Source organism: Sus scrofa, chromosome 3 (assembly GCF_000003025.6).
Source record: "Sus scrofa isolate TJ Tabasco breed Duroc chromosome 3, Sscrofa11.1, whole genome shotgun sequence".
NCBI classification, from domain to species: domain Eukaryota; kingdom Metazoa; phylum Chordata; class Mammalia; order Artiodactyla; family Suidae; genus Sus; species Sus scrofa.
This window is the reverse complement of record NC_010445.4, coordinates 108,006,618-108,019,854: the sequence shown is the minus strand read 5'-3', so window position 1 is coordinate 108,019,854 and position 13,237 is coordinate 108,006,618. Positions and strand designations below refer to the sequence as shown.

Genomic DNA, 13,237 nt, shown 5'->3' with positions numbered 1-13,237 from the left:
ACAATTTTTAAAAGACCACAAAAATAATAATAGTTCAATCTACGGAGTTCTTCCAAGGCACTGAGCAATATCCTAAGTGCTTTACATGAAACATCACTTTTAATTTAAAATAAAGGCAGAGTAGGGAAAATTTTTATACTCAAATTACAAATGAGAAAACTGAGACATGATAAAATTAAGCAACTTGACTTATATTACCCATCTGGCAAGTGCTGGAACCAAGAACTGGAACCAAGGAGCCAAACTCAAAAGTTAAGCTTTATCTACCCATAAGGTGATGGATTACATAGAACAGTGCCTGCAAAGTGGTTGCTACAACTGCTTCCCCATAGTAGCCATAGTAACAGTAGCTGCTGTGGTAATACTGCAGGAGTGGTAACAGTAATGGCAAACAACAATAAAATAGCAGAAATACTAGTAGCAGTAATACTAGCAGTGACAGAAGCAGTAATAGTGGTAGTTATGGGAATAAGAGTCATTGCAATAGAAGCAGAAGTAATAATAGAAATAGGAGAAGAGCACCAATAATACTACTACTGAGAGCAGAAGTAGCAGCAGCAGTAGCAATACTACTATTTGTAGTCACAGTGGCTACTGTATTAGTTGCAATAGTGACAGTTGTAATAGCCATAACGGTAGTAATAATAGTAATAGTAGTAGCATTATAGTAACAACAGCAACACAAGTAGTAGTAATTCCAAGAGTAGCAGCAGTATTAGTATTGGTATTGGTATTAGTATTAGCAAAAGAGCGAGCAGTTGTAACTATAATAGTAAAATAGCCACAATAACAACATTAGTCATAGTAGGGGAGCAGCAGGAATAGCAGTAATGTAGTAGTAGAACAGGAGTAACAGCAGTAGCAGAAATAAGAGGAGTAGCACCAGCAGGAGTAACTGTAGTAGCAGAAGCAGCAGCAGTAATCGCAATAGTAACAGTAGTTGCAGCTGCAGCAGTAAGCAGTAATAGTATCAATAATAGCAGCAGTAGTAGCAATGCTAATAGCACAGCAGCAGCAATGTAATCAGCAGCAACACCACTGTGGCAGCAATTGAATTTTGCCATTAGCCCTTACTGCGACAGCTGCTTCCGCGTGGTCTTGAGGGCTGAGATGGTTCTGTCCGCCATCCCGCCGTAGCAGAGGTCCAGCTCCTTTACCTGTGTGGTCCCTGGCTCAAACAGGACTCTCATGCCACAGGTCACCTTCGCTATGTCATCTTCTCTCCGGGAGGCCTGCTTGAAGGCTGAGAAAAACTCACCCTAAAAATAAAAGTACCTGTTTCCCACCTTGTTCTGCAAGGACTGCACATGGTGGGCCTGAAGCAGGGGTGGGAGGGGAGCGGAGGGGAGCAGAGGGGAAGTGGTGGGACCATCACAGAGCAGCAAAGATCTGGTGGTAGGGGTCAGAGGTCAAGGCATAACTACCACCTTTTTCAAAGTTCCAGATAGCATTCCCAGAAGCTGGGAAAGGGCCAACATTTCTGCCTGTCAGCCAGGAAAATGGGAAGTCAGGGACCCCGGAGAACTGGGTGCTCTCGAGCAAAGAGCTGGAGGAGGAAAGGTGCTTCCACAAAGGCTCCTCAGAGACCGGCTCAGCCCCCACATCTTCCCCCTCTCGGCTCCCAATGCCATGTCCATCCAGCCTCCCTGGGGCTGTGCCGAAGCCTCTGTTGCCTGACCACCTCTCGGGCATGTGCAGAGAGATGCCAAAGGCTGTTTGAAACATAACTTCAGCTGGTGGCCTTCACAGATTTGTGATTTGTCTCTCCTGCAAACCTATTGGCTACAGTTAGAAATCATGTTTCCTGAAAGGAAGACTCACTGTGAAATGACAGCTGCCTTTGTGCTTTGAACGTACGTTTCCTCCTGGGTCCAAGCTGGGCTGTCTTCAGGGGCAGGAGGAGAGCGTGAGTGACTCTCCAGGTAAGAACCATCAGTGCCAGATTCTGCTCGAGGTTTGAGCTCACCCTGGCACCACAAGTTCTGAGTAACACCCAAGGTGGGAGCTTTACGGAAAGGTTTGTTGGAGCAACAAGGAGGCCCACAGTTAAGGGCCGAGATGACCCTGGGCTCTTGCTGAAGAAGCCACAGAGACCTCTTGAGAGGACAAAGCTCATCCAGATTCCCAGTGTCTACACGGCCTTGGGGCAACAAGCCCAGAACTTGAAGTCAGTTCTGGAACAGAGGCTCCAGCTGCTCACCAGCCCACAGTGACATTCCCACCAGGGTTCATGCAAAGTCACTGTCGGGTCATCTGCTCTTCTTTCCTGGGAAAGCCTTCCTAAGTCTGGGTATTAAAACCTCCTTTCATTTATGAAATGTTTTTTGGTTAATGTCCCTTCCTGGCAAAATAAAAACTGGGCAGTGCTATGCCGTTTGCCTCCTCCTTTCTCCATCTCATAATTAAAAAAGAAAAAAAAAAATCCACTGATCTGTGAAATACAAAAACTCTGGGAATCCTTGTTCAAAGTGGTCTATAAGGACAAGCTGGAACATCATTAAGAAATCACCTCATGGATGTAAATGCTCTCATTTAATTAGCAGTCTCATTAATGAGGTCAAAACCAGGAAGGGCAAACAAGCATCATAACGCCGCTAAAGGATGAGCTATGGAAAATCCCTAATACCCTCTCACAGATCACTTTTCTAAAGACCCACAGTGAATGTGTGGGACAGAACCACACCAGCTCAGGACGCCACAAACCCCCAGGAACAAGAGCAAGGCAGCCTGAGGAGCCTGGACCTGTCCCGACAGACCAGAAAACCCACCTGCGAAGCAGAAACCCATCCAAGCCAACCCAGAAAGGGGTCCGTGAAAAAACACCCGGTCAAGCCCAAGGTCAGCATGGGAGGACCTGACTCGGGCAGCTTCTCCACCCAGCACGTAAAACCCACAATTTCATCCTGTGACACCTGGGGCAGGGATACTCAAGAGCTGATTGTGTTCTTGGAACTGTCACCAGCTACCAGCTGGTGATCTCCACCGGCTCCCAGACGTCTGCCAGGAAGCACAGGAGTTCTTTCTTTTCAGTCCTCACAAGAACCTGCATGGTCAGTAACACTCACCCATTTCACAGATGTGGAAATTGGGGGCTCAGAAAGATAAATGACTCACTCAGGATCACATCTACCTGTCTGGCTTCACGGTCCATGTCCTGTGCCCCCTACCCTGGAACTCACTGTCCAGAGTGGAATATGGTTGGCTAAAGGCAAGTTTCAGAGACAAGAACATCCATGTTCAAGTGGAGAAATGCTAGGTTTGGTCCCCGCAGCAGACTCTGCTCTCCCTGTCTGGGGCCTGGCAGGAGTAGCCGTGATTCAGGATGTTTCTGACAGCGTCTCACCTCCCTGCTGTAGGGGATCTCGATGGAAAGCAGTATCTCCTCCGGACCTAGCAGGGTCTTTCTGTAGCTGGGGAAGAAGGTGTGGTCCATTGGAACTGTTCTCCTGGTGCCTGCACAGAGGGGAGATGAAGAGGGACCAGCATGAGAAAGCATAATACAGCCCGTCTGTGGAATTTTCCATCCTGGTCTCAGATGCCCACAGTCAGAAGGAGCGGGTGGCGCAACGGGGGCCTAGGGGCTCCCTCTGAAATCCATGTTGTGCTGGTGACTGTTTAATACTCAGGTTTTTTTTTTTTTTTTTTTTTTTTTTGAGCAAAAGCCCCGATGCATGGCATGTGCTCGTTTCTCCTACCGCGGCCAATGTCAAGCTACCAGCGCAACATTGCTCAGTGTGAAACTGGAAGGAGGGTAGCACAGGGTTGATGCAGCAGACCTGCTGTCCTCTGAAAGGCCTGCTTCCAAGGCTGGCCCCTGGCTGTCCTCTGGGAACTTGGATTTCAGGAGATGAAATCCCACCGTCCCCTAATAAGAAGAGCTCACTGTGCCTAACATGCCTATACAAATAATACATGCTTATATTAAATATATATGTTTATACTGAACATCTTGCCTTCGTTCTGGGAGTCTGGACTTCTGGTACGTGCCAGGCAGAGCTACGTGACCATCCCCCAGTAAAAGCCATCATCAGGTGCCGAGGGTCTCACAAGCAGCCCTGGTAGACCACCCCTTCTGTGTGTTGTCACAACTCAACTCATTACTGAGGAAACTGAGCGTGTCCCGCGTGACCCCTGCGAGGAGGCTCTGGACATGTGCGCCTGGTTTCCTCTGCCCCGAGCATCTTTTCTCTTTGCTGATGGTGCTCTCCAGCCTCCTGCCGAAGTACAGTCACAGGCACAAGGAGACTCTGTGCTAGGTCCCAGAGCCCCCTACCCTGGAACTCACTGTCCAGAGTGGAATATGGTTGGCTAAAGAGTCATCAAACCTGGAGGTTGCCTTCGGGACCCTCTAGAAAGGGAAGACCCTCCGGAGAACACCATTCCGTAGCATTCCCACTCTACACACATAATAAATGGAAATAACCTCAAGGGCGTGGACGATAATAAAATGAAGGAAAATAATTAGGAGGTGGTGAATTTTGAGTATTTATTACCTTTGTTTTTAACGTAATTTATTTCATTGTGAGGTCATAGAGTTTAATCTGTAATAATGGCAGTGTTTGGCGTTCTCGTGGCTCACGGGTAATGAACCCAACTAGTATCCATGAAGACACAGGTTCAATCCCCAGCCTCCCTCAGTGGGTTAAGGATCTGGTACTGCCATGAGTGGTGGTGTAGGTCACAGAAGCGGTTCAGATCCCGCATTGCTGTGGTTGTGATGGAGGCCAGCAGCTATAGCTCTGATTCGACCCCTAGCGTGGGAACCTCTATATGCTGCGGGTGTGGCTCTAAACAAATTAAATAATTATGACCGGGTTTAACAAATGCTCAGATTCCCTGCAAACGTGGCAATCAGCTATGGTGAGTGGCATATTCTGGCCCCAGCACACTGTAGGTAAGGCATCTGCAGGCAGAAGTTCCCAGGTCAAGGATCGAACCTGCACCACCCAATAAACCACAGCAGTGACAATGCCGGGTCTTCTGTGAATTCTTAGTAAAGTGATGGTCCACACCCCTGGCCCCAGACCTCAGTGCATCTCCCTTGCAGTTGCCAAGAATCTGAACTTTAGGAAAGCTGCATCACTGAACTCTGGGCTCCGTTTCTCCAGAAAGTGACCTGTCTTGTGAGATTCCACTTGCCCCTCCCCCAGGCCCTCTTTCTGACCTCTCCATGAGGCAGCTCACCTCTGGACACGATGGTCAGCTTGGCCCTACTGGCCATGAACACAGGGTTGAGGTCGGAGATGGGGCTGGCGGTGATGATGTTCCCTCCGATGGACTAGGACAAGCAGAGCAAGTGTGTGAGAGTCCACCCAGGACACCCCTGCTCACACAGCTGGCTCCCAACCACACAGAAGGTGGGGGACACCCACTGAAGGAGAGCCCTGAGGTCCCCCACCCCCTGCAGACACACGATCAGCACAAAAAGAACTAGGGCAGGGGGGCAAGATACACAACTTGAGATCTCAATGCCTGGGACTCTGAAATTTACCTGTTGGTAAACTAGGATCAGCCCCTTTAAATCTGTTTCCTTGTTTGGTTTCACCCAACTTTTACTGAGGTTTTCTGGTTGAGGCGGTTTATCACAGAGGCCATAGAGAGTTAGTAAAAAGGGAAATAAAAGACAAAGATCAAGGAAAAAGAGGAGGAAGCCTTAAGGATGAACAGTTTGTTCTAACTGAGCTTCCTTGGCAAGGAATATAGGGAGAATTAGACACAGGGTTCCCATTAGTAGAAAAGAGGAAGAAAATCAGTTGATCCAGGAAAAAAAAATTCTTCCCAGAAGTGGATTGCAACAGAGCCGGGGAACTCAGTGGAGCTTTTTGGGTTTATACATCCTTATCTACAACCCATCCATAACTGGAAGAGGCAGGTGCTAGGAGAAGGGGGAGGGGGATAGGAGTCAGCTGTTTTGCTTTGGGTTTTTGTTCAAATTTCAGACAGCAGCAATAAAAATAGAATGGAAGGGCCAGCTTTCCTCGCAACGCCATCCACGGTTGTGAGACTCAAATGGTGCCAGGTCTGCGATGCCGTCTAAACACTGGGACTCTAGGGACTAGTCTGAAGGCTGATGGCAAACAGTCAACAAGTGGACCCCCTTCCCTCCTCTCGGGCATCCGCCTCTGGTTCTCCTCCCAACTCTGAAAGGCAGCCCCCCTTCCTAGTCTGGCTTCTCCCTAACTCTTCTCTCATCCACCTGCCGGCAGCCTCGGCCAAGTTCAAGAAGGAGACAGGTGGCTCCATCTCTCCAACCTTAGGGGTAACAACTGAGTCACAGCACGAGTGTTTCCCAGGGTGGCCCACAGGCCACCTTCCTCTGAGGCACCTGTGGAGCTTGTTAAAAACCTGATCCCTGAGCGCCATCCCAGACCTGATGTTGGGCTCCGAGGGTGGGACCCAGGAATCCGTCTTTTTAACAAGCACCCACAGGCAATTCTTTTTTCTTTTGTTTTTAAATTTTTATTATGGTTGATTTACAGTGTTCTGTCAATTTCTGCTATACAGCAAAGTGACCAAGTCATACACAAATACACATTCCTTTTCTCATACTATCTTCTATCAAGTTCCATCACAAGTGATTGGATATAGTTCCCCGTACTGCTCAGCAGGACCTCATTGCTTATCTATTCTCAATGTAATAGTTTGCATCTAAGAACCCCAAACTCCCAGTCCATTCCACTCCCTCCCCCTTGGTGACTACAAGTCTGCTGTCCATGTCTGTGAGTCTGTTTCTGTTCTGTAGACAGGTTCATCTGTGCCATATTTAGATCCCACATATAAGTGATATCACGTGGTATTTGCTTTCTCTTTCTGACCTACTTCACTTAGTATAAGAGTCTCTAGTTGCATCCCCAGGCAATTCTAGGCACTCAAGTTTGAGACCCATTGGCTCTGCAGCTGAGGCCAGACTAGCGCCCCCATCTGTGATGAACTGGAACTCACCGCCACCGCCTTGACTTGCTTCCCAGCAAACCAGCGCAGCTGCTCCAAGACACCTCTGAACACCTCCGTTTTGTGGGAAGGCAGCTTAGCAACTGCATCGAGCAGGGTCTTTTCCACAGCACTCAGGGTGCAAGCGGCTCCAAAGGAGATACCTGGCAACACAGGCTCAGAATAACAGCGACCCCATCACAGCAGGAAAGCACTTCCTTACACAGCTGCTAGGGGGCGTCACAGCAACCCCACTAAGGCTGAACCAGGATGCACATCCTTATATGGATAAAGAAAGTAAGGCTCAGAGAGGTCAAGGGACTTGCCCAGTGCCACACAGCTAATAAAAGAGCCAAGACTCAGCCCCAGGCCTGTTGATCCTATAAACAGAGTGCTCTTTCCTTGAAACCAGTGGTTCTCAACTCAATAAAATTAGATCTCTGAGGGTGAAGCCCTGGCTTTTCTTTTCTTTTTTTTTTTAAAGCACCCCCTACCTACTCCCACTCCCATGAGTGATTCTAATGAGTAGCCAGGATGGAAAACAACTACTGAAAATCTCAAGCCCCTCTCCCGCTGACACTCAGCAGAGGAAGGCCGTCAGCGTGCCCTTGTCCCCATGCAGGGCGGCTCCAGAAGAAGCAGGTGGCTGCAGGAGCCAGAGGGGAGGCTTTCTTGACACCCGCCATTCCCCATGCGACCGTCTCCAACATCCCAGCCCCTCTGGGGACCCTGGCAAACCTCCCTTACCTTCCAGTCCCTGCTCCACAGAATTCAGCTCAGGGATCCAGGCTGGGCAGATGATCACAGGAAACAGCCGATTCTTAAACTTCATCTCAACGCCTGGAGAAAAACAAGAAGCCTCAAATTAAACGCCCGTTATCACCAGGGCACTTTTTCCATCACTGCACACAGGATGGAGGACCCATTCACAGCTGTAACCTGCCCCTTGGGTATCTCAGGATTAGAGGGTGCAGAGGACAAGATGTGGGATAAAGTGCAGTTTCCACATTATCAGCCCTGAAAGCTGTCTTCTTCTTCCTCTCAAAAAAAAAAAAAAATCGAATTCAAATGAGAAGAACTTGAACTCCTATGTGTGCATATGCATGTGTGTGCGTATGTGTATGACAACAATATTATAAAACACAGGGCATTAAAATAAGTCAAGAACCCTTCTAAGGGCTTTGCATATTTTAACTCATTTAATCCCCACAGCAACTGTGATTTTTCTCTGTTTACAGATGAAGAAAAGGAGGTACAGGAATGTTAAGAAATTACACAGCAAAGAATGAGAACCTTTCAGTACTGGAGGGATTATTACAGTTGAGATGTAACAATAATAACATGAAAGTCTAATATTCAGACAAAAAAGGAAAACTGACTACAAGAGAAAACTTCGAGTCGGCCTCCCTGTCCCCAACATCTGTCTGAGTTCTTAAGGTACATGGCTTGGTGGGACCAGAGTCTGTGTCTGCTTTCTGTCCCTCCTTCCAGGGAAGTTACAAAGACAGACCCAGTTAGCACAGCACCTCTCCCAGCCCCATGCACATGGCTGCAAGTGAGAAAGGTTAAGAAAGAAAGAAAGGTCTCTGCATCGTCCCCACCTTCTCATATGCCGTGGAGGGTCCCTGAAAGGTGGCGCAGGCTCCGAGGAGTCTGGCCTGTTTAAATATCAGCTCGTAGGACAAAGAATGCAGATGGAAGCAGTAAGTGGCCCATCTTGACAAGGGCCTCTCTGTGCCCAGCCTCCGCGGGCTGTGTGATTAGGGGAGAAAGGGGTAGAGCCATGGAGTGCTCCTTTTTTTTGTTCTTTTCATGGCCACACCTGCAGCATATGGAAGTTCCCTGGACTAGCGGTCGAATCAGAGCTCCAGCTGCTGCCCTACGCCACAGCCACAGCCACGCAGGATCCGAACCATGTCTGTGACCTACACCGCAGCTCACAGCAACGCTGGATCCTTGACACACTGAACGAGGCCAGGGATCGCACCTCATCCTCACCGACACCATATCAGGCTCTGTGGAGTGGCCTTAAGAAATTATTTCTAACTTGGAGCTCAGAATATCTTTGTGAATTCCTTTCCCTCGAATCTAACTGGGCCCAGGACATGGCATGAGTCAAGGCAAGGAACAGGTCACATATCAAAGGACCCCAAAGATTCTCCACCTTAACTCACACTACCTGGGCCATCATAATCCTATCACCTGAGGCACGTCTCACAGGCCACCCTGCCATCCTGACATGTCACATTACTACAGCAGGGGACTGATATTGCACCTGTGCTCACAAGGTAGCCCAGCTCTGCACTTTCCTAGCATGAACTTGAGCCAGGCCCTCCTCTCTGTGGCTGCAGAACCAACCCAAACCCAGGGCTCCAGGGCTGCTTCCAGAGCCCCAGCCAGGGGTTCCCAACAAGCTGGACTTAAAACCACATCCCCCACCCCAGGGCCTCTCTGAGACAGGCCTCGGTGGGGCCACCATCCTCTTCTTGGATCCTCAATGGGCTTGGGGCGCAGCCAAGTGGAAACGGGCCCAGGCCAGGCTTAGAAATGGATGGAGACAGCAGGGGCCTGGCCACCTCTGCCCCTGCATCTGTAGGCACCAGGGCTGAGAGCTGCATACCTGGAATTGCCTGACCTATTCACATGTTGTGGGCCTCCTGTCCCAGGGGTGGCCCCATGGGGCAGGTGCTATGGTCATGGGCAATGCACACACACTCATACCTGGTCATCTTCCTCCCCCTTGCCTTACCCCATCACCCCAGAAAAAGGGGGTGAGTGACATTTATGGAACCCCTAGTCTCCATCAGGCCCAGGCCCTGACATTGGCCTTCACTGCTCCCTCCAGCCTCAGACTAGGAGATCCTCAGGGAAGCCCTCTTGTCCAGGAGACCTGGGTACCCAGCTCTCCCAGAGTTCCTGGCGCACAGCTGGCTCTGTCAGAATAGACGAAGAACAGACACAAGGAGCTCCGTGAATGCTCAGAGCAGCCTTAGAGGAGGTCTTATTGCCGCCACGTATGAAATGGGGAACAAGGCAGAGGAGGAGAAGGCCGTTTTCGTAGGACACACAGAGGACACAGGGCCACAGGGGGTGGACGCGGGCAGCCTGGCCTCACCGAGCTCCGTGTTCCCCACCACCAGCTTGGCCTCCGGGTGCTGCGCTTTGAGGTCCAACAGCTCCTTCAGGGTTGAGGCCTGGATCCAGGTCACACGCTCCCCTTCAAAACGCAGCTGCTTCTGCGGAGTGTCTTTCAGCCTCTGGAAAAGGTGGTTTGCTTACTGCACAGCCCCCTCCTCCCCCCCCCCACCCCCCCAGTGCCATTCCCAGCACCGCCACTTTGAGTCCACAGGGGGATCGACTCTTCTAGTGATTTGTTTAACATTGAATTCAGAATGAAAGACAGGTCGGGGGAGAAGCGAGTGGAAACACCAGGTACTGAGGCAGGAATTACGTTGTGGCTCTTATGCATGTTACTTCTCGCAGTCTGTAGGAGACCTCCGTCAGGGAGACACTCTTAGCCCCGCGTTTTACAGGTGAAGGAGGAATCTGAGGACCAAGGTTATGGGACCTGCCGAAGGTCACCTGCCCCAAGATGACTTGAACTGTCCCAGGAGGTGCAGGAGGAGACGGACGGGTGAAGGACGGGTGTTAGAAGGGAAAGCAGGAGTTCCCGTTGTGGCTCAGTGGTTAACGAATCCAACTAGGAATGATGAGGTTGTGGGTTTGATCTCTGGCCTCGATCAGTGGGTTAAGGATCCGGCGTTGCCATGAGCTGTGGTGTAGATCACAGATGCGACTCAGATCTGGTGTTGCTGTGGCTGTGGTGTAGATCACAGATGCGACTCAGATCTGGTGTTGCTGTGGCTGTGGTGTAGATCACAGATGCGACTCAGATCTGGTGTTGCTGTGGCTGTGGTGTAGGCCAGCAGCTGTAGCTCCGATTAGACCCCTAGCCTAGGAATCTCCATATGCTGCAGGTGCAGCCCTAAAAAGACAGAAAGAAAAAAAAAAAAAAAAAAAAAAAAAGGAGAAGGGAAAGCAATGGAGGGCCAGTTATAATGCCCAGGAGGGGGCGAGGTAGAGGCTGGGAGAGAATCCCCCCAAACCCATGATGGTTTTACAAGGTTTCATGATGCAGAGAAAGGTACTCCGGGGCCTGCTGCAAAGCCACTCTCCCTGGCTCGCCAGCCCCTGGGAAATGCGCGCTTGAGAAACTCTGAGAGTGGCTTGATTGTTTCTTGCAGGAAATGTTGGAGGGAGAGAGCAGGACCCCCAAGCTGAGAAAGAGGGTGTGAGAGGCGTCCCTAAGACAGGGCTGCAGGCCATGGACCGGGTCCTTTGAACCCAGCTCTCCTGTTTCCTTGTTTTTTAAGGAAAAGGGCTGCTTACTGAGAGGAGAGTGGCCTGCCTGGGGGCTTAGACATGAGATTAGCCAGGAGGTTAGCAAGTCCTTCTGGAGCTCCTGTTACCCTACGTGGTGTGCCAGAGACACCCTCCCGCTGTGCTCAGAGTGACAGGTGTGAGAAAGAGAAGGGCGGGCCCCTGTGGGAGTACATGGCACAGGGACCTGACATCCGGGTGTCAGAGAAAGGAAGAGAACTTCAGGCTGAAACCTACAGGACAAGGAGGATGCAGAGGTTCCAGGGGTGTGAAAGAAAGCGGGCTCCAGGGGCATTGCCTACCAGCAGCTCTGGGGGGAAGATGGGTTCCTGGGTGGGATCCAGGGGCATGAACTCCTCTGCGTTGAATAAAGATGGTGAGAGGGTGACCTGCTGGAAAAGGGAACAGGTGGGTGATACAGTGTCCCCTCCCTTCGAACGCTCCATGGGGCCGGCCCAGCCCCCTGTCCATGCTAGCTGGTCTGCAGCCCCCAGCTGGGCTGGTGGAGGGGCAGGTGGCTCCCGGGAAGTGGTGACAAGGAGGTTTAACCCAGGGCTACTGTGCCCATGCGCCACCCTCTCGGGCTGGGAGTAACCACCTCCTCTTCAGCCACGACTGCCCAGTGTGTGGACAGAGGCCCCTGCTCCTCGGATCTGAGGTCTGGCCCCCAGGCTGCCAGGCCAAGAAGGACCCACTTACCTTGTGGTCTTTCTTCTGGTTTAGGCAACAGTTTGGGGTGTCCCCACTTCCTCCACAGCATCCGCCATCCTAGAGAGATAACCAACATCCACATACAGATATCTGCAAAGTTTTCACAGAAGCTACAGAACCTAGATTATTTCTATCAAGTGAAATCTGGATGCAATACCTGTCCCAGCATCAAGGGGAAGAACAGACCCCCCCCCACCCCATCCCACCTGCCTCTGCAGAGAGGTAAGTCCTCTGCTCCAACTACTATCTCGCTTGGTTCATGTAGATTAAATAACTTGAGAATAAGCAGATAGGACCTCTCCAGAAAGCAGCAGGGACATTTAACTTTAAGACCATTTCTCCAGAAAAGCTCGGTCTTATTTTTCCAAAGCATCTCTTTGTGCCCACTTTCCCATTTCAGTTCTGCTTCCTGAGAAAGCCTGCACGAGAGAAATCCCCTCCGGTTCTCGCAGCACTCCGGGGCCGCTACTTTAGACCATCAGGTTCGTGGGGATTGGCTGGGTGCCTCCCAGCTGGGTCTTTGTGGGGCTCCTGCCAAAGATGGTCCAGGACCGGAGCTGCGGCCAGAGGCGTGTCCCGTCCTCACCACTACTGATCAGACACTTGCTGCCAGCAAGCTCACACTCTCCATCTGTCACGGCTCTGGAGGGAGTTTACAGGTGAGGATCTGTCACCTGGGGAAAGGACTTGCTCAGGACATCTCGCCGGAGGCCAGAGACCCAGCTCAGGGCGTCAGGAGACCCTACAGAACCACGGAGTTGTGCTAAGAGGCTAAAGTGGGGAACACTCCCAGGCACAGACCCAGCCCATTTCCAGGGCAGCCAACTCCCCGGGGGAGCAGGCTGGGGAGAGCCCTTCTGTACATCAGTCACAAATGACATCGTTCATGTTGACATTTCCAAAAGGGCGGGTCACAACACACCGGTGTTCCCAAGGGAGTTCTCAGAGGGCCAAGGAGGCCGAAGGTGTGGCCTTTGAGAACTTGCAAGCGCTGTCAGACTTGCCTCGAGCCTCTGCAGGTGCAGCTGCCCTGCCTGCACTGCACGCCTATAGTCACCACTTCGTCACCGGCTCTGGGAGCGGCTCTGTCTATTCGGGGCCTCGCCCGACTGCCTTGCCCTTCCATTTGTATTTGGCCAGAAAGGGGAGAGAGAGGGGTCCCTCTGGTGCCTCTCTCATCTCTCCTTGTGGAGAGGGAGTGATGTGGGGGAATGAC

The 13,237-nt window shown here is 51.0% G+C and overlaps 1 protein-coding gene across 2 annotated transcripts in view; it reads right to left on the bottom strand.

Annotated features, from left to right (window-relative positions):
• The window catches only part of XDH (xanthine dehydrogenase), a 64,984-nt gene that overhangs the window by 32,189 nt on the left and 19,558 nt on the right, over nucleotides 1–13,237 (bottom strand). Inside the window, exons 7-14 of one of the 2 annotated variants that reach the window (XM_021085675.1) lie at nucleotides 12,010–12,078; nucleotides 11,613–11,699; nucleotides 10,046–10,187; nucleotides 7,678–7,770; nucleotides 6,943–7,094; nucleotides 5,185–5,278; nucleotides 3,344–3,453; nucleotides 1,075–1,259 (exon numbers count right to left, since the gene is read on the bottom strand). In XM_021085675.1, the coding sequence (XP_020941334.1) occupies nucleotides 1,075–1,259; nucleotides 3,344–3,453; nucleotides 5,185–5,278; nucleotides 6,943–7,094; nucleotides 7,678–7,770; nucleotides 10,046–10,187; nucleotides 11,613–11,699; nucleotides 12,010–12,078 (932 nt within the window). 2 annotated transcript variants of the gene reach the window in all.